Source organism: Oncorhynchus masou, chromosome 29 (assembly GCF_036934945.1).
Source record: "Oncorhynchus masou masou isolate Uvic2021 chromosome 29, UVic_Omas_1.1, whole genome shotgun sequence".
Taxonomy (NCBI): Eukaryota; Metazoa; Chordata; class Actinopteri; order Salmoniformes; family Salmonidae; genus Oncorhynchus; species Oncorhynchus masou.
This window is the reverse complement of record NC_088240.1, coordinates 12,994,760-13,014,379: the sequence shown is the minus strand read 5'-3', so window position 1 is coordinate 13,014,379 and position 19,620 is coordinate 12,994,760. Positions and strand designations below refer to the sequence as shown.

The following is a 19,620-nucleotide window of genomic DNA, read 5'->3' as shown; positions in this document are numbered from 1 at the left end:
AGGAACTATCCATGTGAATAGAGGCGTGCTCTCTCTGTTGTCTCCTCTAGTTCATGATCAGCTCCTTCGTTTTGTTGATGTTGAGGGAGAGGTTATTTTCCTGCCACCACTCTGCCAGGGCCCTCACCTCCCTGTAGGTTATATCATCATTGTTGGCAATCAGGCCTACTACTGTTGTGTCGTCTGGAAACGTGATGACTGAGTTGGAGGCCTGCATGGCCATGCAGTCATGGGTGAACAGGGAGTACAGGAGGGGACTGAGCATGCACCCTTGTGGGGCCCCTGTGTAGTGGAGGTGTTGTTTCCTACCTTCTCCACCTGGAGGAGGCCCGTCAGGAAGTCCATGACCCAGTTGCACAGGGCGGGGTTCAGATCCAGTGCTCCGAGCTTAATGATACGTTTGGAGGGTACTATGATGTTGAAGGCTGAGCTGTAGTCAATGAACAGCATTCTTGAATGAAGGTATTCCTCTTGTCCAGTTGGGATAGGGCAGTGTGCAGTGAGATGGCGATTGCATCATCTGTGGATCTATTGGGGCGGTAAGCAAATTGAAGTGGGTCTAGGGTGACAGGTAGGGTGGAGGTGATATGAACCTTAGTTCAGTCTCTCAAAGCAATTCATAATGACAGAAGTGAGTGCTACGGGGTGATAGTCATTTAGTTCAGTTACCTTGGTGGACATCTTGAAGCAAGTGGGGACAACAGACTGGGACAGGGAAAGATTGAATATGTCCATAAACACTCCAGCCAGTTGGTCTGTGCATGCTTTGAGGACGCAGCTAGGGTTATAGTCTGGACCTGCGGCCTTGCGAGGGTTAACACGCTTGGATGTCTTACGTCAGCCACTGAGAACGAGAGCCCACGGTGCTTGGGAGCGGACCGCATTGGTGGCACTGTGTTATCCTCAAAGCAGGCGAATTAAGGTGTTTAAGGTGTCTGTAGACCCTGCCACATACAGCCTAGTTTTAATGATTGTGAATGTTTTACCCTGACTTTATCTGCTACATGGTTTATCTTTTTGTTGATGGAACGTTGGTGGAGTGCCACAGTGGTGCCTCCGATAGAGAGGCACGCTGGGAAATGACAAGCCAAATATTGGCTTTGACAAGGTGGGCACTGTTTATCACAGGGCTGCATCAGCTCTCACCTAAAAAGCCCATATGTCACAGGTTGAGAGAAATTGTCATTGTTTTTGGGCAGAATTATGTGAGGTTTTATGTGTTGTTGGAGGTGCATCTTGGTCAGTTTAACTCAGTAAATGCCGCCCTTGTCAATCTGCAACCACAGGTGGCGGCCTAATCCTGCCTAATGAGTAGGCCAACCTTGTATGTGGGTGTCTTCTATCACCTGTTAACAATTTATCTGATTGAATCTTGGCCTAAGTGTGTGTTAGTTGTCAATAACATGGTGTGAAATTGTAGCTTTCGTTCAAAATATTTCTGGTAACAACTGTATCACTACAGCAGGTAAATCCCCCTGTTAAGAGAAAGTGGGGGAGAGGATGATGGAATCAGGAGATGTGAGCTAGGGCAGGGGGGAGAGGATGAGAGGATGGTAGAAGGAGAGCTAATAGGGGGCAGGGAAGTAGAGGATGAGTGAGATGGAAGGGGATGAGAGAAGAGGAGAGGAGGAGGGCAGGAAGGATGAACAAAGAGGGGAAGAGAGAAGAGTCTGGATGAGAAGATGGTAGAAGGCAGGAAATAAGAGCGGAAGATAGGATATATTGTCCCCGACCCCCGGATCCCCTTTAGAGGGCACTGGTCCTCTAGCTCAAAGAGATGCACTGTGAATGCATGCCTATGTAACATGTCTAAACGTCACTATTATCTTACTTAATGTCTGCTGGTGTAGAAACATGACCAATGCATTAGATAACATGGTGGTGGTGAAGGGTAAAGCACTAAGGACATTAATGACAGAAAGTCCTATACTCTAGTCTCTGAGAGACAGACAGGCTTTGATAACCCTGATGAATGTGTGATCTGTTGGTAAGGACCTGTTTAATGGAGTTAATGACAGACGTGGTTTACTGTGAGAGGTCGGAGATGTGTGTGACTATGATGCAGAGAGGAATGGGCAGTCTAGTGTTTTTGCTGCAGTGTGGAGCAGGGTCTCTGCTGAGTAAGGGAGGGTGTTAGTCCTTCCAGCTTTATCTCATGGAATGGCTTGGCCAGACACACTGTTCACATTACATTGAGTAAATCCTTCAGCCTTTTGATTGACCAGTGGCAAACATCGCACCGTGTCTGTCTGGTGAGGAGCTTAGCAGAGATGACTTACCTTAGCAGAGATGCCAACAACCGGATTCATCTGGTTTTCAAGGATACAGCTATCTTCAACCTAGCTTCCTTTTATGCTGAAAACCGGATGTGGAAACTCCACTCAGGCGCCTTTTTACACCTGTTACTTTAGATTAGGTCAGGAGGAGTGGGCTGGACACACAAACCATACAGGCCCTGACAGGCTAGTGGTAATGGCTGGAGTAGAATGAGTGACGTCATTCCCATGTGTTTGATGCCATTCCATTCGCTCCGTTCCAGCCATTATTAACCTCTCTAGGGTAGGTGAGACGCTAACGTCCCACCAGGCCAACATCCGGTGAAACTGCAGAGAGCTAACATTTTAAATATACCATTTGTTAAAGTAAACATTCTTGTAAATACATGTATCTTACATCATTTAAAAGATGAACGTCTTATTAATCCAGCCGCTGTGTCAGATTTCAAAAAGGCTTTACTGCGAAAGCAAACTCACCACGTACATGGCAAACAAATTCTGAGGACGGCGCCACACACACACAAGTATTACTAGCATTTTCCAACCAAGCATTAGCGTCATGAAAGTCAGAAATAACAATAAAATAAATTGCTTACTATTGAAGATCTTCCTCTGGTGGAAATGCCAACTGTCCTAACTACACAGTGAATGTTCGTTTTGTTTGATAAAATCAATTTTTATAGCCTAACACAAAACATTTGTAAACAGCTTGCGTCGTGATTTCCGTCTCAGTCAACTTTGGACGATGCATTCGTGGTAATTACACACACTAAACAAACGTTTATACAGTCATGGTTGGTTTCATTGCAATCCTCTGGTTGTTACTAACACAACCATACTTCATGGTACTTTCCCCTGGACGTATTGACCGAAACAAACCGATTTGAAGACGCCAATCAATGACCTCATTGCGCACCAATGGTAGGACCGGTCTATCGTTGATTGACTGTATTTTGGCCCAATGACCACTTATCATCTTGAAATCTAGCCTGGAATATAGCCAATGAGCTCAGGTAAACAGCAATATGTAATGGTTATACATTTGAAGACCAGCTTTTGTCATAAACTCTGGCGTAAAAGAGGTTCATTTGCCATTGCAAATCCTACTTGACGGAGCCACGGGTGTTATGCATAGCAGTACATATTCAATAGCATTTTCAACAAGTTTATATATTTAAATTATGGCGAATAAATCAGGAAAAGCTAGGTATACAGATTTAACCCAAATTACAGAGGAAATAGATAGATACAGAGAGACCGAGTTGCTTCAGGAGGATGAATCTTTCAGCGACGCTAGTTTTGACTCCCAGGTGGAGGACATGTTTCTGCATGGCGAGGATGCCATGCTGGATCGTTAAGTTCTAATGCTAATGTCATTGTTTGAAATTAATCATATCAAATATTATTCATTTGAGATTTTTTAAAATATTTTCTTATTTTATTTGCAATATATAAAAATATCATCTGTAATGAAATGTGTAAAGTACACTGTGTGTGTGTGTGTGTGTGTGTGTGTGTGATATATTTTTTAAATGTATTTTACATAAACATGGAATGGAACAGCCCTTCACCACTTCACCATAGTGATTATGTCCCATGTACTCTGTACATATCTGTTTATTTTACGTGTTGATACAGGGCTCATACGTGAAATTATTGTTACTGATTTTTTTTAAATCTTTCACAGTGGCAGTGATTCTTCTTGGGCACAGACACTATGGTGGTCTGCTTAAAATATGTTGGTATTACAGATTTGGACAGGGAGAGGTTGAAAATGTCAGTGAAAACACTTGCCAGTTGGTCAGTTGGGGTATGTACGTACGGTCACTCTGGGGACGACATCATTGATGCACTGATTGATGAAGCCAATGACTGATGTGGTGTACTCCTCAATGCCATCGGAGGAATCACGGAACATATTCCAGTCTGTGCCAGCAAAACAGTCCAGTATCCATTAGCATGAGATATTACGTTTTGTATGTATTAATTTATGGATGTACATCACCCATCTCGTATGATATGCTACGAATTACAAGTTGTATTATATGTTATGAATTTTAAAGCCTACAATATGTTATGAATTTGAAAAGCGTACTATATGTTTCAGATTTGCTACATAGTATGATATGTTACGATTTCTAGCTAGGTGGCTAAAATGAGCTAGCTGGCTAACGTTAGCTTGGCTAGGGGGTTAAGGTTAGGAGAAGGGCTAGCTAACATGCTAAGTAGTTGCAAGTTGCTAATTAGCTAAAATGCTATAGTTGTCCATGATGAGATTTGAACACACAACCTTTGCATTGCTAGACATTCGCGTTAAATGTACATCCATCCACCCCGAAAAACCACTCTACTTTTGTTTTTGCCTTTAAGTACCCATCTGTCTTATATACCCATACCAAACATAACATATCTCTCTAATTTGCCTAGGTACATCTAATTACGTCTAGTCTATAAGACCAGGCTGTTTAATCTCATTGTGTCTGTAAAGGTGTCAGATCATTGTGTGTGTGAAGTTGCCAGTGAGAGGACGCTTTTCATATAGAAGGGGTTCTCCGTCTCTGTACATAATTCCACTCCCCTCTCAAGGATGAAAAAGCTTTTTACACTAACACACACACACACACACACACACACACACACACACACACACACACACACACACACACACACACACACACACACACACACACACACACACACACACACACACACACACACACACACACACACACACACACACACACACACACACACACAGTACATACTCCCCATCTCTTTTACAGATATGTACAGTACACACTCTCACTCTCTTTTTCTATCTACTTTCTCACAAACACACACCTCTTGTGATGTGTCTCAAAGCCTGAATAAACAATTCAATGAAACATTAAATGGTTATTAAACACCAATTTAAACACCAGCCAAGCACTCAAAGCCTTGAATGAAGACTTGATTAGTACCATCATTAGTACTGATTGTTTAGTACGTCTTGATTAGTACTGTTTGATCAGTACTGCTTGGCTGGAGTAAAAGGCAGCAACCCACCAGCCCTGGCAGGGGACGTTTGCCCAACCTTGGTCTAAACATCAGAACAGTAGCTCAGTCTCAGTCTCAGGCTTACATCCTGGTGCTAGCCTCCCCCAAAGAGAATAACAGATGGAAGAGAGAAATGACAGGATGCTCTCTCATAACCCGTGCCAGTCTCTGTTTGTCTGTCTGGTCTCTGTGTCTCATCCACTCTGTGGGCTCTTTCTCTTTTCCCACAATAAATCTGTTAAATATTAAAATACTGCAGCCGGCTGCTGTCTGGATACAAAGTGTGAAGAGTTCTGGACTGGCTGTGTACTGGTCTCTCACAGCTCTCTCTCTCATGTCTGTCTCTATTTCCTCCCTGGCTGCCTTTTCCGCCTGTCTATATTTTGATCCCATTTTTCTCCCTCTCTCCATCTCCCTTCCTGTTCTTTCCAAACAGATATGTTTAACCCTGAGGTGGTACACTGTATTTGATGCTCAGTGCCAAATGTTTATTCTTCCCGATAGATTTCCTTGACGGTAAACCGCAGTTTGGTCAGCATTAATAGTAATGCATGGTTGATGCTGTAGTCTACCTAACTAACGCTGCAAATGCAGTGTTGTCAGCATTATGCCTAGAGTCAGGTAATAAAGAGTTTGTATCATAGATCACTGTGTGTGCGGGTGTGTAAGGTGTGTGAGAGATCCAGTGAAGTATGTTGTGGTGGAGGTCAGACATACAGAGAGGAAGTGTGAAAAACAAATATGTCTGCCCTTCTTCTGTCTCCTCCTCACCTGAAGATGGACAGAAACCCCAGAGCACAGGACAGAGACCGTTCAACGGGTGCAGACTAATGTACAATCAAAGAGGAGAAGGTAGCTGTAGTTTACTGTGATCAAATACGGACAAACTCCTTGGCTCAGTCATCTCAATCAGGTAAGGTTTTCTACCTGCTATTTAATATTTCTAGTACAAATGTATTTTTCTCTACATTGGTTGGTTAGGTAGTGTACTCTAGACTAGGGCTTAGATTCATTCTGTAGCGTGGAAGATCTACGCTGTAGCGCAATTTAGATTTAAAGGCAATGTTCCTGCGTTTGTGGATAGTGCATGTTTGTATAATTTTTTACATTTTATTTTAGGGGGTGGATCAGCTTTAATATTGCAAATAGATTGTGGCTTCTATCAATGTGATTGTCTGCATTTTTTACAATCCCCATATATGTTATTTTAAATATATACAGTGCCTTGCGAAAGTATTCGGCCCCCTTGAACTTTGCGACCTTTTGCCACATTTCAGGCTTCAAACATAAAGATATAAAACTGTATTTTTTTGTGAAGAATCAACAACAAGTGGGACACAATCATGAAGTGGAACGACATTTATTGGATATTTCAAACTTTTTTAACAAATCAAAAACTGAAAAATTGGGCGTGCAAAATTATTCAGCCCCCTTAAGTTAATACTTTGTAGCGCCACCTTTTGCTGCGATTACAGCTGTAAGTCGCTTGGGGTATGTCTCTATCAGTTTTGCACATCGAGAGACTGAAATTTTTTCCCATTCCTCCTTGCAAAACAGCTCGAGCTCAGTGAGGTTGGATGGAGAGCATTTGTGAACAGCAGTTTTCAGTTCTTTCCACAGATTCTCGATTGGATTCAGGTCTGGACTTTGACTTGGCCATTCTAACACCTGGATATGTTTATTTTTGAACCATTCCATTGTAGAATTTGCTTTATGTTTTGGATCATTGTCTTGTTGGAAGACAAATCTCCGTCCCAGTCTCAGGTCTTTTGCAGACTCCATCAGGTATTCTTCCAGAATGGTCCTGTATTTGGCTCCATCCATCTTCCCATCAATTTTAACCATCTTCCCTGTCCCTGCTGAAGAAAAGCAGGCCCAAACCATGATGCTGCCACCACCATGTTTGACAGTGGAGATGGTGTGTTCAGGGTTATGAGCTGTGTTGCTTTTACGCCAACATAATGTTTTGCATTGTTGCCAAAAAGTTCAATTTTGGTTTCATCTGACCAGAGCACCTTCTTCCACATGTTTGGTGTGTCTCCCAGGTGGCTTGTGGTAAACTTTAAACAACAGTTTTTATGGATATCTTTAAGAAATGGCTTTCTTCTTGCCACTCTTCCATAAAGGCCAGATTTGTGCAATATACGACTCATTGTTGTCCTATGGACAGAGTCTCCCACCTCAGCTGTAGATCTCTGCAGTTCATCCAGAGTGATCATGGGCCTCTTGGCTGCATCTCTGATCAGTCTTGTCCTTGTATGAGCTGAAAGTTTAGAGGGACGGCCAGGTCTTGGTATATTTGCAGTGGTCTGATACTCCTTCCATTTCAAAATTATCGCTTGCACAGTGCTCCTTGGGATGTTTAAAGCTTGGAAAATCTTTTTGTATCCAAATCCGGCTTTAAACTTCTTCACAACAGTATCTCGAACCTGCCTGGTGTGTTCCTTGTTCTTCATGATGCTCTCTGCGCTTTTAACGGAACACTGAGACTATCACAGTGCAGGTGCATTTATACGGAGACTTGATTACACACAGGTGGATTGTATTTATCATCATTAGTCATTTAGGTCAACATTGGATCATTCAGAGATCCTCACTGAACTTCTGGAGAGATCCTCAGTTTGCTGCACTGAATGTAAAGGGGCTGAATAATTTTGCACGCCCAATTTTTCAGTTTTTGATTTGTTAAAAAAGTTTGAAATATCCAATAAATGTCGTTCCACTTCATGATTGTGTCCCACTTGTTGATTCTTCACAAAAAAATACAGTTTTATATCTTTATGTTTGAAGCCTGAAATGTGGCAAAAGGTCGCAAAGTTCAAGGGGGCCGAATACTTTCGCAAGGCACTGTATATAATGTTTTGAAATATATTTTCCTTTATTATTTTCCCCTCCCCTACTTGGAGTAAACTAATGAACAACAACAATTAGGCTTTTACTTCCAGCTCATACATACTATACACATTTTACAGACAGAGTGCATTTGACAATAGTTATCTTTTGTTTGTTTTTAGTCCCATCCTTCTGCTACCCTTAACCCCTCCCATCTATCTCTAAAGACCTCCCAGTCCCATCTATCCCATCTATCTCTAAAGACCTTCCAGTCCCATCCTTCTGCTACCCTTAACCCCTCCCATCTATCTCTAAAGACCTTCCAGTCCCATCCTTCTGCTACCCTTAACCCCTCCCATCTATCTCTAAAGACCTTCCAGTCCCATCCTTCTGCTACCCTTAACCCCTCCCATCTATCTCTAAAGACCTTCCAGTCCCATCCTTCTGCTACCCCCCTCCCTTCTCTAAAGACCTTCCAGTCCCATCCTTCTGCTACCCTTAACCCCTCCCATCTATCTCTAAAGACCTTCCAGTCCCATCCTTCTGCTACCCTTAACCCCTCCCATCTATCTAAAGACCTTCCAGTCCCAACCCTTAACCCCTCCCATCTATCTCTAAAGACCTTCCAGTCCCATCCTTCTGCTACCCTTAACCCCTCCCATCTATCTCTAAAGACCTTCCAGTCCCATCCTTCTGTCCCTTAACCCCTCCCATCTATCTCTTCTGCTACCCTTAACCCCTCCCATCTATCTCTAAAGACCTTCCAGTCCCATCCTTCTACCCTTAACCCCTCCCATCTATCTCTAAAGACCTTCCAGTCCCATCCTTCTGCTACCCTTAACCCCTCCCATCTATCTCTAAAGACCTTCCAGTCCCATCCTTCTGCTACCCTTAACCCCTCCCATCTATCTCTAAAGACCTTCCAGTCCCATCCTTCTGCTACCCTTAACCCCTCCCATCTATCTCTAAAGACCTTCCAGTCCCACCTTCCAGTCCCATCCTTCTGCTACCCTTAACCCCTCCCATCTATCTCTAAAGACCTTCCAGTCCCATCCTTCTGCTACCCTTAACCCCTCCCATCTATCTCTAAAGACCTTCCAGTCCCATCCTTCTGCTACCCTTAACCCCTCCCATCTATCTCTAAAGACCTTCCAGTCCCATCCCATCTATCTCTAAAGACCTTCCAGTCCCTACCTTCTTAACCCCTCCCATCTATCTCTAAAGACCATCCAGTCCCTACCCTTAACCCCTCCCATCTATCTCTAAAGACCAAAGACCCCTCCCATCTTCCAGTCCCATCCTATCTCTAAAGACCATCCAGTCCCACCCTTAACCCCTCCCATCTATCTCTAAAGACCTTCCAGTCCCATCCTTCTGCTACCCTTAACCCCTCCCATCTATCTCTAAAGACCATCCAGTCCCAGCCTTCTGCTACCCTTAACCCCTCCCATCTATCTCTAAAGACCATCCAGTCCCAGCCTTCTGCTACCCTTAACCCCTCCCATCTATCTCTAAAGACCATCCAGTCCCAGCCTTCTGCTACCCTTAACCCCTCCCATCTGTCTCTAAAGACCATCCAGTCCCAGCCTTCTGCTACCCTTAACCCCTCCCATCTATCTCTAAAGACCATCCATCTATTTTTCAACTGTGCTGTGATGTTTCACAAAAGTTCTAAACCTTTCTATTCTCATAGTTTCTACAAATTGTAAATTAAAGATGAACATTTTTACTAAGAGTATTATTATACTATTGATTGATTGACTATTGATCGATCTGACTTTTCCGATCACCCAGCAGTGCGATTTGCAGAGTTAACTCCAGGTAAATGTTGCAATTCTTCAGCCATTCCTGAACCTGCGACCAAAAACAGCTACATATGGACAGTACCAAAACAAATGATCTAATGAGTCTCTTCGCAGTAAAATCTGCAGAGCTGGGATGGTTGTGTCCCCCATTTATATGACATCATATTGGTTGAAAGAATTTTGTATAATAATTTAAATAGAAAACAAAGTTTTGAATCAGGTGTAATTTTGTGTATCATTTCAAAAAACCATGTGCCATGGAATTGGTACATCGAAAATCTCTTCCCAACTATTTTGCAATCTGTATGTCACAGCTGTCAATGTTTTGGTCCTTAAATTAAATGGGTATACTTTTTTATTTACCACAATTTTCTTTAACCAATTTTGGCCTTTAATGCAGGGCCGGCAGGCAAGTTTCTTAGTTTCTCCACCTTCCAATTCCTTATTCTATTTTTGTGGTAATGCTGCAATCAGTTGGTTGTAATTTTGGGTAGAGCAGACACTTCCATATATTTTTTTAGGTGCATGTGTGATATAACTCCACCAGTCTTATTTATGATATCATTTACAAAGAATATATAATTTGTTTGTTTTTCCATCCAAAAAAAGTATTTTTTTTAATCAATTAGTATATTTGAGTTGAACCATAATATTTGTTGTAGTATTTGTTCTCTCTATTCTGGCGGAATAAACTGAAATCGCAACCAATTTTCTATGGCTTGTTTTAAAAATAGCGATATTTTGGAGATATAACCAAAAGCGAGAGGCTGTAATCTGTCCTCTGAATAAAGAGGAAAAGGCCATTACTGAAGGCAATGTTCCCGCATCACGTAAACGCTGCGTATGTCAGCTCAATGGGAAATTACCTTTCCATTTCAATTGTGCAACAACGTGGATCTTCTGCACTACAGACTGAATCTAGCCCTCCACTTGTTGGCTTGGTAACAACATTGGAAGCACAATAGACAGGTATTTTCCCTTTGTATTTATTTCTGCCTTTAACTTTCTTCAAGTTTCTATTTTCTCTGGGAGGAAATTAGTCCTTGATAGTTCAAGGTAAACTGAGCATTTTGTCTTGCTACTGTATCTGCCTGCATGTGTTTTTTCTGTGTCTCTTGGCCTCTCTGACTATTCAGTTTGACTGAAGAGTGTTTCTGTGTCCCTCTGTCTATCTCTGGATAGCCTTGTCTGACAGCATGCATCGCCTGCGTGTCTCAATGTTGGTCTGCTTCATACTCCTGGGATTCCTCCGTTTCACAGGTAGGTGAGCACCTTTGAGTATACCACTCATAGGCTGTGTTTTCACAGGCAACCCAGTTCTGATCTTTTGCCCAGTTATTGACAAAGGATCTGATCGGTCACCCATACTGTCCTAAAGTACTAAACTTTAGGTCTGACTCTCTCCGTTTCCCTTCACTGTATCTTATCCAGGAGCAGAAGAGACAGAGACTGCCACAAAGGAAGGCAAAGGTGAGCCAGAAAGAAGGATGGATGAATATGTTTTATTATAGGGTGGCAGGGTAACCACTAGGCTACCCTGGGGCGGCAGGGTAACCACTAGGCTACCCTGGGGCGGCAGGGTAACCACTAGGCTACCCTGGGGTGGCAGGGTAACCACTAGGCTACCCTGGGGCGGCAGGGTAACCACTAGGCTACCCTGGGGCGGCAGGGTAACCACTAGGCTACCCTGGGGAGGCAGGGTAACCACTAGGCTACCCTGGGGCGGCAGGGTAACCACTAGGCTACCCTGGGGCGGCAGGGTAACCACTAGGCTACCCTGGGGCGGCAGGGTAACCACTAGGCTACCCTGGGGCGGCAGGGTAACCACTAGGCTACCCTGGGGCGGCAGGGTAACCACTAGGCTACCATGGGGCGGCAGGGTAACCACTAGGCTACCCTGGGGCGGCAGGGTAGCCTAGTTGTTAGAGCTTTGGACTAGTAATCGAAAGGTTGCAAAATCAATTCCCGAGCTGACAAGGTAAAAATCTGTCGTCCTGCCACTGAACAAGGCAGTTATATAACTGTTCCTAGGCCATCATTGAAAATAAGAATCTGTTCTTAACTGACTTGCCTAATTAAATAAGGGTTAAAAATGTATCATTTGACTGATTGATTTTGTCCCTAGGCAGGGAAAAACGTGAAATGCCCAACTGGGCCCTGTGGTCGTCAGACTTCACAGGCTGGTTGCAGGAGCTGACTGCCCAGGCTGGTTACGACCGGATCCAGGACCTGGCCAGAACCTACTGGGCCCACTTCCCTATTGCCAGTTACCTAGGTTACGACAGCCCCGACGAAGACCCAGAAGAATCTAAGGGGGTACCGGAATGAAGTTTGGGTCAAATGAAATCTTTGGAGAAGTTTTAAAATCACTGCCTTTTAACTATTGTCTGAATATTGCATTGATCAAACTATACCCTGAACATATTTAGTAGCAGACAGGCATGCATGCACACACAGTTAATGCTATAAATCTCCTTTCAACAAATTGATGGCTTATTGCGCTTTTCTTTGTCATCTCGTCAAAGCAGGAAGTTTACAAAGGTATTATCTTTGAGCAGTTTGATTTTCATACATTCAGATTCTTGCATCAGAAACCTGACTTGATCTTGAGTGGCTTTGATCAACAATTTTGATTAAGACTGTACAGTGTTGATTGAGTTGGACAGAGAGCAATGGTGGTGGACAGAAGGGAGGGGGGGGCTGTCCTTGTTCTACGAGACATCTGTAGCTTCTGAGAGGAATGGAAAACTGAAATAAAACCTGTTGTAAATGTGCCACCTTTATCCAGCCTTTGACCAGGGATCCATTAGATAGATCAGTAGTTCAAGTAAAGTGGTGCTCAAGTGGAATGCTCAAGTGCCACCTTTATCCAGCCTTTGATCCATTTACTAGTTCAAGAATTGAGTGTTACCCGACTCGACCTCCGTTCATATATACAACAGAGCTCCTCATCAGAAGATTACTTCACAACACTCTTGTGATATGGTACCACAGCAAGAATCCTCTCTGCTCTTTGCTCATCTGCCACAACACTGAATCTCATTTCATGGTGCAGTGTACTTACGGAGCAGAATGCTCTTTCTCCTGGAGAGTAAACTGCTGTGTCCAGAAATCCCCCACACTTTGCTGATCTACTGGAGCTGTAGAAAACCTCCTGGAGCCTTCTATCTGCACAACCTGGTCTCAGAGCATTTCGTAATATTCTGTATGTAAATCCGAGACACTCCATTTAGTATTATATCCTACGTTTTGTATAGTATGTATTCATTTGTGGATGTCCATCACATTTCGTATGATATTACAAATTTGCTAAACTTATGGTATGTTATGAATACTAGCCAGGTGGCAACATTAGCTAGGCTAAGGGTTAGGTGTCAGGGTTCAACCTTTTTTGTTGTTAGAAGTTTGTGTTATATGCCAATCCATCCACCCCAACCAATCACCTTACTTTTGTTTTTGCCTTAAGTAAACATCTGTCTTATGTAACCATACCAAACGTAACATATCATGCTAATTTGAGTGTGCCAGATTTACATTTACTATGTTACATCTATTCTATGAGACCAGGTTGATCTGCATGGTAAGGGGGCTGTTACGAAGGAGGCCGGTAAGCCAGCAGAAAGAAACAGAACAGCAGGGGGAATGGTCTCAAACATCTGATTGCACATCCTTCTTTTGTGGACTAATTGCTGTGAGTTTGTGTGTGTGGGGGAACAAGGAGTGCCTGGTGAAGGAATGCAGCTACTGTAGGCTTCAGTCAGGCAGAGTGTATGATGGGTTTATGTCTGGCTCAGTGTTGTAAAGAGAGGCGGTGGCGCTTAAGCTGCTACTGAAGATGAAACAACAAAGACTGTAACATGAGTCTGAAGTCTCATGGGTCATCCATTTCTCCTCTCTGACATTTCTTCCTCCCTCTCTGCCCTCTGTCTATTCCCTCTCTTGCTTACAGTCTCTTTTTCTCGCTTTCTTTGAGTCCCTGTATTTTCTCTCTCCCTATCTGTCCCGCTTGCTTTGTCTCTCGTCTCTCTGTCTCCTCACTCACCTTCTCCCTCCTTCACACTCTAGCACTTCTCTGCTTTAGCCCTGTGCCAGTTTTCTGTGTCGCTGTCCAGCTTGGGCAAGACAAGGAGCTGCTGTTTGCTTCTCCAAAACACACACACGTTGACGCACGCACGCACTCATGTCCACTGTGTCCACTTTGTGACCAGGTTTCCTGATGCCTCCCTGTATGTAAATTATTTGACGAATATTCTTTCAAAATAAAATGTATTTATTTATTTTATTCCATATATTGATGTCATAAATCAATGTTACCACCTGTTAATTATATTAGAATGCGGGACAATTATGAATTAAATGGTTTCACTGTCCAGATCCGTTTACACTTGTGAGATATCCAGACGCAATGCGTGCCTGACTACGTCCGGAGGTGGGCAGGAAAATCTGATCACAATGCGTTTTTTGATCATGTACATCAGTGGTCACCAACCTTTTCTGAGTCAGGATCACTTTCTGAGTCAAAATGCAAGCAGGGTTCTACCTTTCAGAATTAACTTGACTTAAAAAATGCAATCATCCTATGCAACATTTAAGCTATTAAAAACAGTACTGGCAATGAAGTTTGTGCAATAAACTATAGGCCCAATACTATTATCACAACACAGCTCTTAGCTCCCTCAGTAGATGCCTACTGGATAACATATTTGTATTGCTTTTAATCTTTTTAATGAATTTATCTTATTAACACTGTTCTAGCTAGCTATTTGTGTCGGTAGCTATCAAGTAAACGCAATTACATTTCAAAATTTGAGGTGGGTTATATGATCACACCGGTAATAGATCAGTTGTTTTTGTATTACTTGTGAGGCTCAGCTGAGTGGAGAATACATTTAAATACTATGTTTTTATTTTACTGGGCTGATGGTCAGTCTCAGAGGAGAGAGAGAGCAGGAGACGGAGGGTCCGCCTCTCAATGTCCCTCTACTCTACCATTCCTCCACTGACTGACCAAAAAGGGACACCGTCTTCCAGTTGGTGAAACTCGAGTCGCACATTTCTGCCTCATGCAGTTCATATTGTTACTTTTATGAACAGAAAGGGAAGTCTCTAATCATGGTTTTAAACTGACAGTCTCTCTTTAGTCATGGTTTTAAAATGACAGTCTCTCTCTAATCATGGTTTTAAACTGACAGTCTCTCTCTAGTCATGGTTTTAAACTGACAGTCTCTCTCTAGTCATGGTTTTAAACTGACAGTCTCTCTCTAATCATGGTTTTAAACTGACAGTCTCTCTCTAGTCATGGTTTTAAACTGACAATCTCTCTCTAGTCATGGTTTTAAACTGACAGTCTCTCTCTAATCATGGTTTTAAACTGACAGTCTCTCTCTAATCATGATTTTAAACTGACAGTCTCTCTCTAGTCATGGTTTTGAACTGACAGTCTCTCTCTAGTCATGGTTTTAAACTGACAGTCTCTCTCTAGTCATGGTTTTAAACTGACAGTCTCTCTCTAGTCATGGTTTTAAACTGACAGTCTCTCTCTAGTCATGGTTTTAAACTGACAGTCTCTCTCTAGTCATGGTTTTAAACTGTCAGTCTCTCTCTAGTCATGGTTTTAAACTGACAGTCTCTCTCTAGTCATGGTTTTAAACTGTCAGTCTCTCTCTAGTCATGGTTTTAAACTGACAGTCTCTCTCTAGTCATGGTTTTAAACTGACAGTCTCTCTCTAGTCATGGTTTTAAACTGACAGTCTCTCTCTAGTCATGGTTTTAAACTGACAGTCTCTCTCTAGTCATGGTTTTAAACTGACAGTCTCTCTCTAGTCATGGTTTTAAACTGACAGTCTCTCTCTAGTCATGGTTTTAAACTGACAGTCTCTCTCTAGTCATAGTTTTAAACTGACAGTCTCTCTCTAGTCATGGTTTTAAACTGACAGTCTCTCTCTAGTCATGATTTTAAACTGACAGTCTCTCTCTAGTCATGGTTTTGAACTGACAGTCTCTCTCTAGTCATGGTTTTAAACTGACAGTCTCTCTCTAGTCATGGTTTTAAACTGACAGTCTCTCTCTAGTCATGGTTTTAAACTGACAGTCTCTCTCTAGTCATGGTTTTAAACTGACAGTCTCTCTCTAGTCATGGTTTTAAACTGTCAGTCTCTCTCTAGTCATGGTTTTAAACTGACAGTCTCTCTCTAGTCATGGTTTTAAACGGTCAGTCTCTCTCTAGTCATGGTTTTAAACTGACAGTCTCTCTCTAGTCATGGTTTTAAACTGACAGTCTCTCTCTAGTCATGGTTTTAAACTGACAGTCTCTCTCTAGTCATGGTTTTAAAAGTTTAGAAATCTCAACTTCGCTGTAGCTTTCTTTTATGCCTGATACTTTACTGCAGACACAGTAATCTGAGCCATCCGATTGGCCAGCAGTAGGCCAATAGTGCACTTGATTTGCTCTCCAGGCTTGCAGGGAGGCAGAATTTGTACCTTCAGACACATGAAATGGTTCGAAATTGGAATAATTCACCTACCTGGCGCGAAGGGCAGCTAAATCGGGTGCAGCTACAGCCAACTGCTTAAGATGAATAATAGGAACACAAGGCTTTATCGTTTGTTTTTTTACAGAAATGTTCGGTGATCAGCTAGAAATGCCTTGGAGGTTGACCAGTCAATCACAATTGACCGGTTGGTGACCACTGATCTACAAATGTGGGCACAATCAGGATGTGGACACAATCAGGACAAAGGACGTATGTTAGCAGCAGGTATAAACGTGGCTTCTGAATCTCACTTCTCAACAGGCCATTGGCCTATCATTAACATTAACCCTTCAGCTAGACAGTGGTAGCAGACAGTCTAGTGTGTGTCTGCTGTGCTTGGCATCTATGACTGACTGAAACAGCATCAGTTACCTTGGTTGACTGGAACACTTGGATTAATTAGCAGTCAGTGGCTGTGATCTTGCCCTGTACTGTTTACACCTTGAAAAGTTGGATAAGATGTAAGAATGAAATAAGTTATTTCATAGGAGAGATGAGAGCGATGTGCACGGGTCTTCACATTGGATGCCTCTGTTCTGGTGGAAAATGTTTTTGTGAAGGTGTGTGTGTGCGTGCGTGTGTGTGTGTGCGTGCGTGTCTAATGAGAAGAACAGAGACGGGGATGGAAAAATATTTATCAGAGGAGAGAGAAGGAGAGGACAATAAGATTGCATAGGTTTAGGAACTAAAGCAGCAAAGCGCTTTCTTAATGCAACTGCGTTTTCCATTTACTTATTCAATATCGCTCCCTCTTTCTGTCTCTGTTCAATTACTTGCAGCCTGTCTCCTGGGCAGTGATGTCAAGGTAAATGCTGATCTCAGACTGTGGTGAATAACCTAATGGTCCCTAGAAACTCAACGCAAAAGGAGGGTAAACGCTAGCGCAAAATAAAAAAGGTGTGTCAATGGCGTTTCAGTGCATTTACCGTCCGCTACACTATTGTTCATGGGTCTGACATAACTGTTTGGTCTCTCTCTTAACCCTTGTAGTCTTAACATTCGGGATACTCCCCTTGTCTGAAGGGTCAAAAATGACCCGCCTTCACTAAACCCCTAAAATAAAGCGGCTTCATTGAATTTTAAACCCCAAATCTGTTTGCATGAAGAAACAACCTGTTATTGATCACAAACGTTGTGAATATCTGGGTTTTTCCTCTTCACAATGCAGAAAGACTGCATTTCATCAGTGGGCAACTCTCGTTTTTATTACAACACACCTGTCAGAATTGTTTTCTTTACTAAAGTAGAGGTTTATTATTATTATGATTGCTAAAGGGACTGCATAGGTGTAAACATTTTTTTTGCAAGAGATAGCGCTTGTATAGCCTAAGAAGGTAGGAAAAATGTGCAAAAAGTAGTTTTGAATGCATTTTATTGAATCAACTCTATTTAGCACATGTAGGATTGTTTGCAAGTGTGTGTGCATGGACTTTGCCGATGTATTTCTCATGTGCAGCACATAGTATTTGTTTTACAGTCCTCCTTTGGGGGACAGAATTGGCATCTCCTCCTCTTGCCCCAGCTGCAGCCTCAGGTGGATCAGGACAAGATTCAGCCCCCTGAATAGCTTTCACAAGCGCTGCAGAGGTTGTTGTGCGGGGACGTGCTCTCTTACCTGAATGTTTGGGGTTACAAGTGCCTTTCCCAGCTGCTCCAGGAACACCATCCTCTTGTTCCGCTTATCAGGCATCCAGGTAGGGTTGATCTTGTTCCATATCAAGAAGGCGTTGTATGAGGACACATCAATGATGTTATGGAAGATGACCAGGGGCCAACGGGCAGTCATCCTCCTGCAGCTGTAAGTTCCAATCACCTTGTCCACAAAATACTATGTTGTGGTTGTAGTCCAGGATGATGGCTGGCATCCTGTCCTCACAATCACTGATCTCAGCTGTTTTGTGCAGTGTGCTCAGGAGGACCACACTCTTGTTCCTCTTTGGGAGGTAAGAAACCAGGGTGGTGGGGTGAAGGCAAACTTTGATGAGAAGGCCTCTCTCCCCCTTGTTGTGAGGAGTGCAGGGGAGAGCTCAGGCTTGTAGAAGGCCTCTCTCCCCCTTGTTGTGAGGAGTGCAGGGGAGAGCTCAGGCTTGTAGAAGGCCTCTCTCCCCCTTGTTGTGAGGAGTGCAGGGGGAGCTCAGGCTTGTAGAAGGCCTCTCTCCCCCTTGTTCTGAGGAGTGCAGGGGAGAGCTCAGGCTTGTAGAAGGCCTCTCTCCCCCTTGTTGTGAGGAGTGCAGAGGGGAGCTCAGGCTTGTTCTTTCTAACTGTGCCAACCATGGTGATCTTCCTCTTCAGGAGCTGCTGGCTGAGTGCAATCAGTAGCACACAATCGCAATTTCTTATTGTGTGTCTTTGTGGTTTTTGTGGTGTGTAAATGATTTTATAACTGCCGGGTCAAAAATGACCCTAAGACAATCTTTGTAGCCTGGTGGCGTACAGCTTTCATGGAAATATGAACAAAGGCGATGTTTCACTTTTTCTAATGTGGATGTCACTCTAGGAAAAGTCATCAAATTTCAAGTTGAAAAAATATATTTTAAGGGGTTTTCTCGGTTGTTAAACATAGTAACAAGTAATTTTTTATACGTAAGGGTTAATTCAATTCAATGGCTTTATTGGCATGGGAAATGTGTTTACATTGCAAAGGAAGTGAAATAACTAAAACAAAAAACAACCAGACATTAACAGTAAGCATTACACGGTTAAATAGTTAAGAGAATAACACAAATCAAATAAAAACAATGACAAAAACAACCAGACAATAACAAACATTACACAGATAAAAAGTTTCACAACATTTACATTTATGTTATTAGCGGATAAATGTTACATAAGTGACATTATGCAAATAGTAGAATGTATGAATAATGGGGAAATATAGGCAGATAAATATAGATTATATTTACATTGGTTGACCTTCTCTTGTGTCAGCAGGTTACACATTTTGTGGCTGGGATTGCACACAATATAGTAGCCAGATCTAGGAAAAAAGTTCCAAAGGCTGGGTATACAATCGTGGCCAAAAGTTTTGAGAATGATACAAATATTAATTTTCACAAAAGTCTGCTGCCTCAGTTTGTATGATGGCAATTTGCATATGCTCCAGAATGTAATGAATAGTGATCAGATAAATTGCAATTA

At 42.7% G+C, this 19,620-nt stretch overlaps 1 protein-coding gene across 1 annotated transcript; it reads left to right on the top strand.

Annotated features, from left to right (window-relative positions):
* Window positions 1–11,145: 11,145 nt before the first annotated feature.
* LOC135521112 (otospiralin-like) lies at window positions 11,146–12,277 on the top strand. The gene is made up of 3 exons (XM_064947050.1): window positions 11,146–11,209; window positions 11,381–11,419; window positions 12,075–12,277. Exons 1-3 carry the CDS (start codon window positions 11,146–11,148, stop codon window positions 12,275–12,277), a joined length of 306 nt encoding a protein of 101 aa, XP_064803122.1.
* The last annotated feature ends 7,343 nt before the right edge of the window (window positions 12,278–19,620 follow it).